The following is a 16874-nucleotide window of genomic DNA, read 5'->3' on the forward strand; positions in this document are numbered from 1 at the left end:
ACAACGCTACCTCAGTTTACAAAAGTTAAATCTTTTGCTTGTCTTCGTTTTTTCGCAACAAATACGAGGAATCGGACAAGGACATCAGGGGTTAACTGACGATTTGCACGCACACTCGAATGGTTCTCAAGGACTTTCTGGTTGGCATACTTTGTCGAAATGAAAATACCCCCTACTACATTATTTTATTTATTTATTAAACTAAATACTTGGAAAGCTTGTTACTTTTATTATTTAAGTAAAAATATTAATGGATTTAAAAAATAGGAATTATGAGTTCAATAACTTATGAATCGAGGCAGATAAGTTAGATTAGTCAAGAGTATTTAAATGAAGTATTTGCACAGATGACCTACAACTGTGTCGTTATCAATACATTTTTGATTCGACATATACATACTTATTGTTTTTGAATATTGTTTTAAATTATTATTTACCACGTTCTGTGATTCGGTCATGGTCTTTTTAAGTCGTCGATTTGCTTATGCAAATCATTGACTGAAATACCGGACGAGCTGGCCGCCACAACCTGTGCAAGGTCCTTGGGGCAGAGGCGTGGTTAGCCGTAAGTGAATGGGCTTACATGCAGACGAATCGTAGCACAGTTCTAGCAAGTTAAAGTTACTCTGCATGTACTATGTTCATAGCTATGGGGGTAAATACCAACTTCACTGTCGCCTTCACACTGAATGGAGTACCGACAACATTGTCGGGTTAGTTGCCCTACCTCTTTCAAGGACACGTGCCACAGGAAGTTCAAAGAGTTTAAGGCGAAAGTCCGACAACCGGAAAAATCAATAATGCCGTACATATACACAGGGTACACATGCACATGAAAATGACTGCCATAGCACGTGTCAGCTTATAAGGGGGCAGGATCCATTAAAAATTACCTCGCGGGACTGGACGAATATCGCGTGATTTTCATGGAAAACCCGCTGCAATTGGTTGCTGGCTTTGAGAGTGTGGGAGCTTTTTTACCATTGTTTGATCGATGTCTGGACTCCATTAACCGGGTTGTTGTTCTACGTTCGTGCCATCAAGACATTGCGAGTTGACTTAGTCCCGCGATTCCCACACCAATTCAACGGGTGGCAATGGCAATTGATGTGGAATTTCAATATTAACATTTGACATAATTCTTATTTACTTATGTATGTTTACCAGGCTGCATGACCTTCGTGCCCGAGTGGCTTTTGATAACGATTTACGATAATGCCGGAATGTCCTTTTTTTTGTAGGTAGAGGTAGAATTGGGCTAAATTATTTAAGAATGTAGGTTTTGTGTCCAATTAAAAAAAAAATTTTAAGTGTTAAAAGCTCATAATTCAAGACATTTGTGTTTACCGTAATACGTTTCAGTTCGTTTTTTTTAATACACAAAAAAAAAAAAAAATACCATACAAATTAATATCTGCCATATTATAAACGTACGCATATTTCTTACTGATAATATTTCGTTTTCCACAGAATGTGTTAAATGCATTTTGTATACATCATTTATTTTTAATAATTTGTTTTAATTACGAGGAAAAACACAAGCATACAAATCCTTATCTAACTTTTGACGTCAATTATCAACAGTATTGACCCCATATTCCGAGAAGGTGAATCAGAAATATTATCAAATTTCACGGAACAGGCCATCTTGAATGTCAGAGGTCCTCCGCCCGGAAGGTGAAAGCTGCTCCGGAATGCTGAGCACGAAGCCAGTGAGTCACGGCATTGAGACTCTGCCAGAGTGGAAATTAATGGCACAACAAATGCCGTCGCAGGATATTATCCTTTTCCAGGAATCGTACGCTGATTCAGACCAACCTCATGGGTGGAAGGAAGGGGGGTCAAAAATGGATGGGTCCCAGCCACACACACAGATAGTAAGTGCTCCATGCTGTTTCATTCATAAAAGCTGAAAAAGCTTTTCGGAAGCGGTCGCTCGTGGAGATGAGTCACAAGTGAAATACACTGAGACAAATAAGCTCGACTATGACAGTTAGGTGTTCATATTTTCATAATTAATAAACCATAATTAAACTTTTTGTAAATTTATTTAATTTGAAGAAAAAAACGACTAGTAAACAAAAAAACTTTTGCCTATTTAAGCAAAGCTTATTAGTATTCTTCTTGGTGGATTTTGTCGTACTCTTCAAATAGTTACGTAAACTATTTTTAATGTTTTCGGAATTCACTATTTAATCGAAATTAAAATTAAGCATTAAAATGTATAATTTATACTTTCCTCGTGTTCTGCTTCTTTTGAGGTCCCATTAAGAAACTTCCGTGAAGGTGATTCATTCAATTTGCTAAGCACTTCTTCAATACAGTACCTGTTCTAGATTGAAGTGGTGACACATTTTAAAAACTTTAGATAGAAACAAATGGTCTGCATACCGATAAAACGGTTTCAGTCAGATAAATGCATTTGTATTTAAGTATGTACGTATTTATATATGTATGTGTATATATATGTATTTATATATCTATATATATTTATATATATTGTTTCGTTTTAATGGAATCATCGCGTATTCCTCGAAACTCGGATTTGTGGAAGATGTAGGCATCATTAAGCTGTAAGTCGCAAGTGGAAAACTTCGAACGTACGTGACTCAGCACATGCTGATCTCGCACTCTTCGGATTTTCTCTCTTCTGAGCTTAAGTCGAGTCTGCGAAGAGCAGAGCTTGTGGCCGACGGGTGCCGACTTAACTCCGTTGAAAGCTCCGCGATCTGCCACTTTTGCGGTATTTTTCAGTGGCGCATACGTTATTAAAAGTTTGGCTCCTCCGTTTCTTGTTGGAGGGCAGTTTTTTCAGTTAGTGTTTAAATCGCAGGCGTCGAGATCGGTTGGTTGTGCGTGCGGTGCGGGGATTTTATCTCCACCTCCAATTGTGCCTTATTTACCTTTTTTCGCTGTGCTTTAAGCTCCCGCTCTCTTTTGATCTGCTAGAGTTCGAAGGCAGGTTGAAATACCAGTAGATAAAAATAAAACGTATCAGAGTAAAAGAGCTGCATAAAAACGCATAAATTCAATTGAGCTCTAAGCAAGTTTCACTTGCTTTATCGTATTACGAGTGACAAAAAGAGACCCACAAATATAACGGAACAAAAAACGAAAAAAAAACTCGGGCGCACACGTATTGATAATTTCGATTAAAACTGAATGTTTCACCGATTAGATTACACGGCACATCCACACATTAACCACAGACATCGCAAGAATCACCAAAGAAAATGGGTGCGAGAGCGCGATAACAAAAAAACCCTAAACTATAAAATAATAGTAATCGAATAAATCGAAAAACAAAAACAAAAGTAGTATTCAGTCGATGATCACATAAGCATAAAGCCCGGAATTCCCTAGAAGAAATCGACGTCACGTCTCTCTCGCGCTCTTTGCTCACTCTCTCTTTCTTCGGTCTTCGATTTTTTAACTTTTCATTAGTTTCTTTTCGAACTGTTTTCCCCCATCCGTTGTTTTTGTCGTTATTATCGATATTATCGCACCCGCGTTGTGCGCGCGCAAAAGTTAAAAAGAATAAAATAAAAAGAATCAGAAAGAGAGAAAGTGAGAGAGAGAAGGCAAATATTTTATATATGAAAAATAATAAATAAACCGGTTCCTAACCGTGCGTGTGTGTGTGCGTGTTAACATTAACATGAAAAAAGCGCCATATTTCTCAACTATAAATAAATGGGTTATTTAGCTCGCTTTGCATCTGACTAAGTTTCCAATTAAAAGAATACAATTTAAACAAATAATGCAAATAAAAGTGTACTAATTGGTTCGTGTTGAATTTCAGGTGTCCGATTTACTTAACAAACCCAGTGATCAATGCATATAGCAAGTTTTCAGATTACTCCTTGACTTAGGTGAGTCCCCTTCTAGAGCCTAGCTTTATTTATTGATTCTGAACTTTGATAGCACGGATTAATTAAGTGCGGTGGAAAATCCTAATGGCTGGGTTCTTCAAAAGGGTCTTGATATTTGAGTTTGTAATGCACATACATACATATGTGTGTATGTTTGTACACAACTATTGCTTTAAACGTCGCAAAATATCTTTACAAAGAAATTCATCTTTTGTTAAACAAAATATAACCTTCTTGAGTCATTGGGATATTATCGTTTCGGGACAACAGCAATAACGTTGTGATTTATCAACCATTATTCACACATTTAAGGTTTGATAAACCAAGACTTGGTCACATTGCTGGATACATATTTTTCAATTTTAGTTGTTATTCCCCTTACTCGTAGGGTAAAAGGGTTACTAGATTTGTTGAAGAGTATCTATCAAGTAGAGGGAAGCGGTTTCGAGTCTATTAAGTGTATATTTTCTTAATCATTATCACTAGCCGAGTCGATCTGGCCATAGTCGTCTGTCCGTTTGTCCGTATGAACGCCTCGATTTAAGGAACTGTAGAAGCTAGAATGTTAAGATTAAGCATGTATGTAGATTCCAGACATATACCATAGACGCAGCGAATTTATGTTGCCACGCCCACTCTTACGCTACGCCCACACTTTTGAAAAATTGTTAAATTGTTTTTAATTTTATTATTTTCAACATTATTTATTTATTTTATTATTTTGGGTACATTTTTGGTGATGATAGAAAGTTAGAAAACTTCTCGTTCGCACTTCCTCTAGCTGAGTAACGGGTATCTGGTAGTCGGGGAGCTCGACTAAAGCGTTATTTTTTGACTATGTAAATACATACGAGTATGTAAAAAAATTCCTGGAAAAACTTTATTTAATGAGGCTAGGATTAGGGTTTAATGTCAGCTCAACTTGTAGTTGCTCACAATTTCTGCATGACAATTAAATGTTTAGATTTCCCAAAAACTTATAGAACATCCTTTGCAGTGTAACCGCAGTTTTTGTTGAGTTTTTTTGGCTGCAATTACCCACCTGCGTATTAAATAATCTACGATGAATGCAAACGATAAACTTAAATAATACAACCGAAACACCTGTGTACATGGCAGCGCAGTCGCAGTGGCTTTTCGACGTCGCCATAAATGAAAGTTTCTTACGAGCACGTGGGCGGTGAGGGGCTGGCGTTCCGAGGGGGTGGGGCTCGTGGAAAAGCTTTTGCCCCTTGTATTTATTTATTTGTGCTGCCACTCAAATACGCCGGAGAGGTTTTCAATTGTTTCATTCTAAGATCGACTCGATGCGCCTTCGGTCGTGTGAGCGCAACATTCTGTTATTTTTATTTATACTTTTCAAATTTCCCTTGCGGTTCGATGTTATTTTGTTAGTCGCAGCAAACTGGTCGATTGAAAGTACAATTTTTTAAGAACAAGGTGACGTTATTGTTCGTCTTGTGTTGGCCATATAAAAAGAAAATAGAAACCGAAGTTGTCATGAGTGTTCAGTGGTCGATGGATTAACTCGCAGGTAATTATGAAAAGAGTCTTTTAGCTAATACGGTGTAATCTCGAAAACTGCAGCCAAGATAAATGCAAACCGGGTGCTGACTCATAATACCAGAGACTGGTCTCGGGACCAAAGAAAAACAAAGCGCTAAAATTGCTGAAATCGTTTCCAGCAAGTCATCGGCGATTTACAAAGCTCGAGTCGAGATTTGTGTGCTAACAGAGATCTAAGGCCAAGTCAATAGATGATATTCCGTATATCTACTGTAGTTTCCCGTATGCTAAATCCGAGTCATGATTGATACGATCTGGCGCTGGGTAAGACCCTCTATGCAAATCATCAATCAATAGGGATTCTATTTTGGGCAAGTATTATTTAAACCACTCGATAAGAAAGCGTGACCGTTTTAATTGGAGATACGGATAAGATATCTGCATTTTTGCCGGAAGTCACATGTGCACAATAATCCCCTATCAGCTTATTAAACAAACATATTTTTGCGTGGAATATAAGGATAAGGGACTACTTGTTTTCAGGCATAACTTAACTTTTGGCAACTAGTTCCACCGATTTGTCAGCATATCGGTTATTTATTTTTATTTAAGCTGTAAATTGCTTGACGCCAACGATCGTTAAAAACCATTTGACTGTCTGGAGTTTTTTTTTAATTTTGCGGAACCCGTTTCACAGAGGAATTTTTGGCTGCTATTGTTGCTTTGATGTTGATCTTAATCTTAATTTGTGGTGCTGGCGCCAAAAGAACTTTTTTCTGTGTGTCTTAACTATTGGAAATTGCATAAAATTAGCATGTTAAATGATCGATACGAAATGTTTTCGTTTTATTTTGTTTACTTGCCTTTTTTATTTTTCGCCAAAAGTAGTTATCGCCAAACGATTGGCTTAGGCTTGAGAGCATAGGCCTTTTTCTGCTGAAATTATCGTGTTGATTGTTCTGAGCAAATGAAGGGCAAAACGATCAGAAATTCCAATATATCCCCCCTGCACAACACTTAAACAAACTATCGATACAGGCTCAGGTTATCGTCATTCAGTAGTATTTTTATATTCTAATCTTATTTTTGGTTATCTTTGAGTTTTGTTCGGATTTTATTTTCGTTCACACCTGAGCACTACAGACTAAATACCGCCGCTCTGCAGGTTCTGTCTGACGGGAATATGATTGCAAATAGTTCTAATCTCAACATACATAGCAGCGAATAAAACAAAACTTAAAAAGGTCGTCAACTCGTATTGCATTTAAATTGCTAGCAGGTTTATTCTTTTTAACCTTTGAATGACATGTTCAATTGGTTAATTGACCGTAACTATGGGAATTTCCGGTATTCTGATATGCTCAACCTATGTATATGATCTAATTTTCAGGGTAACTGACCTATTCTTGTTCGATTCCATACGTCCTCAATGAGAAAGTCACGTAGTTAGTGAATGATTTTTGCCAACAGTGGGTGGCACACGAGCAAATTCCTGGCATATTTTAGTATATACATATGTATGTGTACATAGCATGAAATTTGTTTTGTGACTCATTGTGCTTCGTGGAAATTGTGGCCCAGTCAAAATCGAGATATTTTGTTTTCAAAAATCTCTTGGTACGAATATAATGCATCCATTCATTCTGGCAGAGGCATATGTACAAATATCTTATATATCCTCTGCCCAGCATACATAGATCGTATAATTGGGTTTTACAAACTCATTAGAGAGCTTTCTGAACTGGCGCCAAGTGCTCAAGGCAGATTGAACGGTGACAAGTGGCGACTTTTCTTTCTTTTTTGCCGTAGATATTGAAACGGAAATGCCAATATATCCCATAGCCTAAAACCATATGCCTACTCTATACAGCAAATGTACTTGAATAATTTGTTTATATTCACTGCAAAAACAAACAATCCACTGTTCATGCAGTTTATGTTAATTTTTAGATACCTTTGCATCTTTCGCTTAGATTAGGCGCATTTAGTACGATTCGGTTTTTTCCCTCAATGAAAGGTGACTCATTTTCGTTGGGGTCAGCACATTGTAAAGTGTGAATAGCGACAAACATAAGTGCAATTTTCGATGGAATACATGATTATCCAATATTGGTTGGTTTTCATTTTGATCGCATGAATACATCACCCGGCAAATATAAGCATGAAATTTTAACATTGTAATATAAAGTAACAATTTTTGTTAATATTATTATTTCTACTTGTTTACGCAATTGCCAGCAAAAGTTTATTGACATCGAACATTAACTCTGAATATCCATTTTCTTGCTACACGTCGCGAGTAAAGGAAGTCAACATTTTGTTCCCCAAAAACTGGGACAACTTGCTCGTCAAAAGAGAAAATTCCTTGCAAGCAAAGCAATAAATTCATGACAGATACAAATGTACAAGTACATATGTACGTACATACGCGTGCTCACAAGTCAAAAATGTTAAGAAAATACATTTTTAAAATATTAGTGAAAATAAAAATAGCAGAAAGCTCGACGACAAAACTTTTGCTAGGCAAGCGTGCATAAAGAATTCTGTGTTTCTTCTCAAAGAGATTTTCTCTGTTCAGTGTTCAGACATTTGGCGAGAAGTCAGGACGGTTTCCGCGTGTGTTCGGTTCTACAAAAACATTTCTCTCGGTAACACCTATATATACGAATATATAGGAGCCCAGTTTAAGACCAAAGCTAGAAACATAAAGACGGATCGTATAATTAAAAACACATCTTAACATTATAATTAATAAATAATAAAGCCTATTGAATATCCGAAAATTTTCTATTTTATCTGTGTGGTGAACTTTTCGCACAAAAGTTTGGCCGTGATAACTGAAAGGTGATCAATCGCTCAATTCTCATAAATTAAATACATATAAATACGTATGTGTAATATATACATGAACCGACTTGCATATGTATTACATTTGTTGGCATTTGGCCAACTAGCTTTTCATATTCGCTGAAACCTAAATTATTTTATGACGTAATTCTTTCCCAATATTGTGCACGCTGATTGGTTTGTGTCCTCACCAATTAATTTTCAAGCCAAACCAAATTTCTTTAAAATAATGGAGAAATATCGGCACGTGGGAAAAGTCTTTTGATTTATTATATATCTGAAGCTATAAAGGCTATCGTTCTGCTGTGTCCATTGGTTTTTTATGTCTTTAATTTAATTTTCATCATTGTCCCATTGGACTGGGTTTATAAGGAAAATATTTCTAGTTGACGCACAAAAAGCGTTTGGCAGCTGCGAAACTTTGATCGGAAAACCGAATGCCTCTAGAAATAAAACAGATGTGTATGGTATACATATATACTTTGATAACTCAAAACAAATGTTAAGGAAAGCATAAGTCTTATAGAAATTCCCATGAAAAACTACACTTACTTAAAAGGCTACAAGTAACACATACATATATGTACATATGAGGACATTAAGCTTAATCGCAATAAAAACGTTGTGATATTTATTAAAATATTCACTGCCACGACTATGTTTTTCTTTTGTATGCATATAAGATAAAAGATTAAACTTTTAATGAGTCTATTATTTTCGTCTTTATGACGATGTGGCTTATAAAGGATAAACCAAAATTTGTTTTATGGCATCAATTTAGCACCATCCTAGGTCCTCAAATTTTTTAAAAATATGTTTTCCTGTAAGGTATATTATTTTCCTGTAAGGTATATCATTTTCCTTAAATTAGCGTATATCAACAGAATTGGCACACGTTTCCTGGCTTCCTCTGTTTTTACCCCGACAAACCAGCTAAGTTTGGTTCGGACCAATGCATGGGCATTAGTTTTTTTTAGCCATTGACGTCTTTGGCCCACGGCAGACCAATGTCTAGACACGATCAGAGAAGCAACTCTGAGGTCACATAGCCACTTAGTCTTCATATTCATGTATATCTAGTAGATCTTGCGTATTGGGATGATCGGAAACCGAGTCGTTGACAATGCTCCCCGCCATCATTGATAACATAAAATGTTTTCCAATCTTGCGATAAATAAAACAAACTATAACGCCAGCTCCGGGGAGGCCAGTCTGCGAGGCAATCTATGTATATGTTTGTACATACATGGGGCACCTATATATACCACCTGATATATGGGAGGCAGAGTTTTTGTCGCTTTGTGGCCGCGTTGCGCAAAATGTTATTTTTAAACAAGGCGTCCGGAGCTTTAGCCGGACTACACCGGACCAGACTGGGGCCGGACCCGGCCAAAAGAAAAAAACATATTGAAAAACGCACCCACTGCAAATGCATCAGATGCCGATGAGAATTATGAAAATATACAATTTTCCTAATGACCTCTAGGAAGTGTAATTAATGCTGTCTATCGCACCAAATTCGACCACCCACGCAGAAATATTGGGTCTGCGGGAGAGTTTTCCACCTTTTTCGTTTTCTGCCAGACGTGTTACGGTCCGGTTAGTCATAGCTAGTGGTCAGGAGAATCTTTCTTATATAGCAGTTCATTGCACGAGTCTTCGAGGCTTTATTTTCGATCAGCGTCGTCATCGTTTGGCGTGTCTGGGGGCCTTCGATTTGCTTGCCAAGGAATTGTGTCTCGTTTGCCATTGGCCGTAACATGAAATCAGATGAACGGAAAATGTAACGAATGATACTATTCTAGAGCATTATAGCGACACAAAAGCAATATGCATTACGAAAAACAAATATTAACAAAATTTCATCGCAATAAATGCAAATGAACAATTGGTTGATCCTATAAGAAATGTGTAGTGTGTGAGATATTGGAATGGAATAGACACATGTTTCTATCCAAGCTTTTCTCGTATTGTAAAAATTAAGAAAGTCTATAGGGATTAAAGTTATATTTCTTATCTAAAAACAAGAGAGAACGTCTTAGTCAAATTCCCCGTCTATCTGATACCCATTACGACGTTCGTGGCCAGATCGACTCGGCTATTGATCCTGGTCAAGAATATATATACTTTATTTGGTCGGAACCGCTTCCTTCTGTCTGTTACGTACTTTTTAAAAAATCTAGTATAGCCTACGAGTAATGGGCATAACTAGAGAGAAAACTGTAGTCGAATTCATTGACAACCAGATACCCGTTACTTAGCTAGTTAAAGTGAAATATCGATGGAAATTGGCATCCCAATATCTTGACGTTCATTCGGACGGACATGGCTAGTTTAATTTGGCAAGTGATCCTAATCAAGATCTACATCCTACACTTTACAATCTAGTATACCCTTTCACTCTTATAGTGAGTAGTGAGGAGTATACAAAAATGTGTATAAATATTTATAAATAAATATTTCGAAGCTCTTCATAACGTATGTTCCTTTTTTTTAATTTCAGTTAATATTTTGGACACGTAATGTTTCCCAATCAGAACAACGGAGCCGCTCCTGGGCAGCTTCCAGCGGCTGACGGCCAACAGAGCCTCAACTACAACGGACTGCCCGCCCAGCAGCAGCAGCAGCAACTGTCACAGTCCACGAAAAATGTGCGGAAGAAACCCTACGTAAAGATCACTGAGCAACCGGCGGGAAAGGCTCTGCGGTTCCGCTACGAATGCGAGGGACGCTCGGCGGGATCCATTCCGGGCGTGAACTCTACGCCGGAGAACAAGACCTATCCGACAATCGAGATTGTGGGTTACAAGGGACGCGCCGTGGTTGTCGTCTCCTGTGTCACCAAGGACACGCCATATCGGTGAGTTGGATACATAAAAAGCCTAAAACAGAGTACACTAGAACACTTCAATGTATGGTATTAAAAATACCTTTCATTTCAGTCCCCATCCCCACAATTTAGTTGGCAAGGAGGGCTGCAAGAAGGGCGTCTGCACACTAGAGATTAATAGTGAGACAATGCGAGCAGTGTTTAGCAATTTGGGTATCCAGTGTGTCAAAAAGAAGGACATTGAGGCGGCGCTGAAGGCGCGCGAGGAGATCCGTGTGGATCCGTTTAAGAGTAAGTCTTGTTAAGCAAAAATGATTGGTCTTTAAGGCTCACAATTCCCATTTGCTACCTTCAGCTGGCTTTTCGCATCGTTTCCAGCCCTCGAGCATTGATCTGAATTCGGTGCGATTGTGCTTTCAAGTATTCATGGAGAGTGAGCAGAAGGGTCGATTCACCTCGCCTTTACCGCCGGTGGTTTCCGAGCCTATCTTCGATAAGAAGGCCATGTCCGACCTTGTCATATGCCGGTTATGCAGCTGCTCGGCCACTGTCCTTGGCAATACCCAGATCATCCTGCTCTGCGAGAAGGTGGCCAAGGAGGACATTGCCGTGAGATTCTTTGAGGAGAAGAATGGCCAGAGTGTTTGGGAGGCCTTTGGTGACTTTCAGCACACCGATGTCCACAAGCAGACTGCCATTACCTTTAAGACGCCGCGCTATCATACCCTGGAGATCACAGAGCCCGCCAAGGTGAGGAAATGATAATCAAGTACGGTTCAGAGCAGCACTTAAAATAAAATATGATTCATTAGGTCTTTATCCAACTGCGACGTCCCTCGGATGGAGTTACCAGCGAGGCACTGCCCTTCGAGTACGTGCCGATGGACTCAGGTAAACATACATTCTGGAATCTTCATCGGCACCTTAAGCGGAAGCCGGACGAAGATCTCTTTCAGCAGATCCTCAGGTTGGACGCCAGACGGGAAGTGCAGGCACCAACGATTGAGGTTATTGATTTGGATACACCGAAATTAGAGGTCCAACGTGAGATACCTTTGGAAATGGACTTTAATCAAGAGGTATCTCAGCAATCGGAGCCACCTCTTGTCCAAGAGCCGTCAGTGCAGCAGGAGCAATACGCACAAGAGCAATCATGTCAGCAGGAACAATATTTACAGCAACAACAACAGGAGCAAACTTTTCAGCTGGAGGAACCGATGCAGCAGGATCAGGAACTACCAGAGCAGCAATCTTTCGATCAGGCTTTAGATAATTTGCCCGATCACGCCTCTGATCATATTACCGAGGACATGGAGGCGGCGGATGTTCAGGCAGAAGCCGAGGCCCATCGCCTGCGATCCGAGCAGGAAAAAGAGATTGACACGATAATCGATGAGAAGGTACGGGAACTGGAGAAACTGGATTTGGGTCAGCATTTGGAGCCACGTCCTTTGACGGGCAACGATAAGATCACCGAGTGGATGAAGTCCAGCGAGATTGAACAGCAAGTCCATGAGCCCAGTCCCACTGCTGAGGCAGATGTTTTGGACTCCGCCCTTGAAATATCTAAGACAGATAAGACCCTTGACGAACTCCTTGAGACCGTGGCTGAACTGGATGAAATATATACGGACTTCAAAGTGCAGAGGGATACGTACAAGAATACCATACAAAATGAGTTGGCTGGTTTTGAGGGTCGTGCTCCGCTGCAGGTGGAGGACAGCTTCGATGACGCTGCCACCTACACAAGCTTGCAGATTGCCTTTAAGAATCCCGTTCTTATACCCATGGAAGACATAATGCCTCCAACTCCCCCCATGTCGCAATGCGCTCCCGAAGATGCCCATCAGCATTACGATCCCGTTGAGGTGAACTCACAGGCCCGTAAGCCGGAGACTCCATTGCGACCAGTTCCTCCAGTTCCGCCGGCAATTCTAACAGTTCCATTTCCACCAGAAGAGGAGAAATTGCCGCCATTGCCACCGAAAAGAATTCGAAAGCAGGACAGCAATGCCGAGAATCGTTCAATCGAGGCTAATACGGTTCAGGCCAGGCCATCTGCAGGAGAGTCTCCGCTAAACAAAAGACTCCCTCCCGCTCCAAAGAACCCGAACTTTCATACTCTACCCAGGCAGAAGAAACCGGGATTCTTTTCGAAACTTTTTTCGCGACGCAAGAGCAGACCAGATCTGGTCCAGGGGCAGGAGAACATCGATTCCAAAGTAAATAGCAGGGAGCCGAGTATAGGTCATTTTAACATGCAGGACCCGATGAGGGCATCTCTGCGCTCCTCCAAGTCAGCAGCTCCGTTCATCTCGAGTCCAGCGCCTGCAAAATCAAGTCCTGTCAAGGCCAAGAAACCAGGATCAAAACTGGTCAAGCCCGTGGGCAGAAGTGTGAGCAGTGTTTCCGGAAAGAGACCTACATACCTAAATGCTGATGTGGTGCACATACCACTGAAAGGTGACAGTGCCAATAGTTTGCCTCAGCAGCAGCGAACAGAGGGCTACTCCCAATCTAGCACCGTTTCGGTGGGAGCAGGATTGGATAGACGCACTGCCTCTGCCCTACAGCTGGCGGACATACCAATTAGCGAGGGCGGAATGGAACTTGTTGCCATTGCGGATCGACAAAGTCTGCACAACTTGGTCAGCTCCATCGAAGGTCACTTCAATGTCCAACTGGACCCCAATATCGACCTAACCGAGGCCGAGCACTTTGCCCTGTACACGAGTATTCCGCCACTTGCGGCGGCCAGTGAATTTGATGAGACCTCCGCCTACTATGCTCCTGTGGATGCTGGCGAGATCCTAACGCCGGATGAGGTGGCCAAGCGATTGACTGCTGCAAATGGCATCTAGATTTGTTGATTTGATTGTTTATATTCTTTATAGGCAAACGAACCGAGGAAAATCCTCTAACGAAACTCAGTAACGAAGCACGTCGGCTTCAAGTCAATGGAAATTGTATTGTATTTCTCGGAATATTGTATTTCCATAAACTCTGGCACCACAAATTGTCCACTTGTTGTAAGGCCGGCTGGAGCGTAATGTCTTCAGAACCTTTATGAATTTGTATTTGTTGTATAATTGAAAATTGTGCTAAAAGTATCCTAAAATAATTTGTAAGTGATACCAGGCAAAAGACCCCAGAGAAATGGGTCAAACCCAATAATTTGTTTGTTGTCCAGGTGGCCCATTTAAAAGGGGCCAACCTAACTATTGTATTTAAGCGAAATCACTCAATTTTCAGAGTAGTGTAAGATTTTCCAATGGAATCGAATATTTTGTTTAAATTGAAACTGAAAACTCGATCACATGTACCTACAACACGGTGTGTATATTTTGTCTTATAGATCCAGCGCACTTGAGGCGGAAACGTCAGAAGACTGGCGGTGATCCCATGCACCTGCTGCTCCAGCAGCAGCAGAAACAGCAGTTGCAGAATGACCACCAGGATGCCAGTAAGTTGACTGTTGAGATTTTTCCTAAACTGGTGTCGGTCTTCTCTATCCTCTATTGTGTCTGTCTCTACTTTGAGTAGACTTTTTCCCATGCGTTCCATTCGGATCCACTTGGGTATATACTTTGTTTTGAGATGCTTGTCATCTAACTGAATCCTACCTAGTCAAATCATCATATATTTGATGTTTTTTTGGTATACCAAAGACTACTTAACAAATCATCGCCTCAGATGACGTATTACTTGAATAGACTCTTAGAAGCTATTAGAAAGCACTCAATCAATGCACAAATCCACTCACCCAAAACACCACGAAATCTACGTAAAGGGAAGAATGTCCCCGCTATATTTATATATTGATTTACACGAATAGTCGAAATTATAGTGAAGAAAGAGAAATTGATTCAAAATCAATATGAAATTTTTGTCGCTTTTCTACTCCTTATACATGCGAAGAATATTTGATATTTTTATATACGGAAAATTACAAATTTGGTAAAAATATTTTGTATAAAATATTGTAGCTTAATAAAACAGAAAAAAAAACAAAATTTATAAATAAAAAAAAAAAAGGTTTTTTTTTGTATTAAAAAGGAACTGGTTGATGTAAGTTTTGCTCTAGAATTACTTACTTCGATGAAGTGTTTACAGTTCTGAGTAAGTTTTTATCAAACTTCGAAACAGTTTATTACGGTTTTTGGCTTCTCTGTTTTATTTAAAAAATTTATATGCATGACTGGCAGAGTTTTTGATTTTTTATGCCGCACTAACGATTCTGATGACTACTTGGTTTTTAAGATTGCCTCCTGTTTTTGTCTTTTATCTGTTTGCATGCACTGTTTATTGTTTGCTTTACTTGTCCTGTCCGATTTGAACTTTATTTTTGATTTGCTATTTGCTAACTTTGAATGCTTGTTTTATTGTAGGACAAACTAACATGAATTGCTGGAATACACAAAACATACCGCCCATTAAAACGGAACCAAGAGGTGAGTTGAGTGCAATAGTGCAACTAAAAAACCGTAGTTCAAACGTCAAAACACATTATATTCCCAACTTGTACCTCGATTACCTTGATTCGTCTGTTTTATGTACAAGTACATTAAATGCGGCTTGCTTCGTCTTGCAGATACCTCGCCACAGCCCTTTGGGCTTACCTATCGAGCGCCTCCTGAGCTCACCCCCTCGCCCCAGCCGCTGTCGCCATCGAGCAACTACAACCACAACAGTACGCCCTCGCCCTACAACATAGCCTCCGCGGGGACGCCCACCAATGGCCAGCAGCAACTGATGTCGCCCAACCACCCACAGCAGCAACAGCAGCAGCAACAACAACAACAGCAATACGGAGCAACTGATCTGGGGAGCAACTACAATCCGTTTGCCCAACAGGTCCTTGCCCAGCAGCAGCAGCATCAGCACCAACACCAACAGCAGCAACAACAACATCAACAGTCCTTGCAATTTCATGCCAATCCCTTTGGCAATCCCGGAGGAAACAGTTGGGAAAGTAAATTCTCGGCGACAGCTGTTGCAGCAGCGGCAGCAAGTGCGACAGGAGCAGCACCTCCCAATGGCAACAGCAATAATCTCAGCAATCTCAACAATCCCTTCACCATGCACAACCTGCTGACATCAGGCGGAGGTCCTAGCAACGGCAACAATCTGCACTGGAACCTGACTACTAATCATCTGGTGGGTTAAGCAAGATATCTACTTTGAAATACTTAGAAATTAAATATGCATCTATTGAATTTCTTGCGGAAAAGGCTATTTCTAAACCTCAAACCTGTCATCTTACAGCACAATCAGCACACGCTCCATCAGCAGCAGCAGCTTCAGCAGCAGCAGCAACAGCAACAACAGCAGTACGACAACAATGCGCCCAGCAACAACAATCCCAACAACGGCAATGCCAACCTTAATAACAATAATAATACTGCTGGCAACCAAGCGGATAATAATGGGCCAACGCTCAGCAATCTGCTCAGCTTCGATAGCGGGCAATTGGTCCACATAAACTCAGAGGATCAGCAGATGCTGCGCCTCAACTCGGAAGATCTGCAGATATCAAACCTTTCCATATCCACGTAATACCTTCTTAAAAACGAATCCAATGCAAACAGAGCAAAAACGGGGAAGGCAGTAGGATGATGATATGATAGTAAAATTAAACCTAACCGACCTGGTCGTCGTCTAAATGATTGTTTAGTGCTGTAATAACTAGTCTTAAGGCGAAATGTAATGTGTTTTTGTAGGAAGTAAGGTTTTTTAAATGTGAATAAATTAATCGTTTTAGCAGAAAGTAAAACATATAATAGATCTTGTTGGAAATCAATTTTTTTTTGGTTGGCAAA

At 40.0% G+C, this 16874-nt stretch overlaps 1 protein-coding gene and 1 long non-coding RNA gene across 5 annotated transcripts; one reads left to right on the plus strand and one right to left on the minus strand.

Annotated features, from left to right (window-relative positions):
• The first annotated feature begins 3802 nt into the window (after window positions 1-3802).
• LOC6529464 (embryonic polarity protein dorsal) lies at window positions 3803-16828 on the plus strand. Of its 4 annotated transcripts, XM_002090430.4 has the most exons (9): window positions 3803-3872; window positions 10729-11085; window positions 11168-11346; window positions 11411-11805; window positions 11868-11946; window positions 14411-14518; window positions 15444-15506; window positions 15647-16212; window positions 16321-16828. In XM_002090430.4, the coding sequence occupies exons 2-9, from the start codon at window positions 10748-10750 to the stop codon at window positions 16609-16611; spliced, it is 2019 nt and encodes a 672-aa protein (XP_002090466.1). In that variant the 5' UTR covers window positions 3803-3872; window positions 10729-10747; the 3' UTR covers window positions 16612-16828. The 4 variants fall into 4 exon arrangements, with proteins under 4 accessions (XP_002090466.1, XP_015052361.1, XP_015052363.1 ...); XM_015196875.2 differs by lacking the exons at window positions 15444-15506; window positions 15647-16212; window positions 16321-16828 and having other exon boundaries at window positions 11868-14519; XM_015196877.2 differs by lacking the exons at window positions 3803-3872; window positions 15444-15506; window positions 15647-16212; window positions 16321-16828 and adding an exon at window positions 5191-5406 and having other exon boundaries at window positions 11868-14519.
• Window positions 4649-5143, minus strand: LOC120321192. Its single transcript, XR_005560782.1, has 2 exons — window positions 4809-5143; window positions 4649-4750 (listed from the first exon to the last, which is right to left on the minus strand). It is a non-coding gene; the product is annotated as an uncharacterized LOC120321192 (long non-coding RNA).
• Window positions 16829-16874: the final 46 nt, after the last annotated feature.

This window comes from Drosophila yakuba, chromosome 2R (genome assembly GCF_016746365.2).
Source record: "Drosophila yakuba strain Tai18E2 chromosome 2R, Prin_Dyak_Tai18E2_2.1, whole genome shotgun sequence".
Lineage (NCBI taxonomy): Eukaryota > Metazoa > Arthropoda > Insecta > Diptera > Drosophilidae > Drosophila > Drosophila yakuba.

Bases quoted from the DNA above. Each gene is read 5' to 3' on its own strand.
- LOC6529464 (XM_015196875.2), top strand. From the start codon at position 10,748: ATGTTTCCCAATCAGAACAACGGAGCCGCTCCTGGGCAGCTTCCAGCG. The intron at 11,086-11,167 runs GTGAGTTGGATA...CTTTCATTTCAG, and splicing joins ACCAAGGACACGCCATATCG to TCCCCATCCCCACAATTTAG. The intron at 11,806-11,867 runs GTGAGGAAATGA...ATGATTCATTAG, and splicing joins AGATCACAGAGCCCGCCAAG to GTCTTTATCCAACTGCGACG.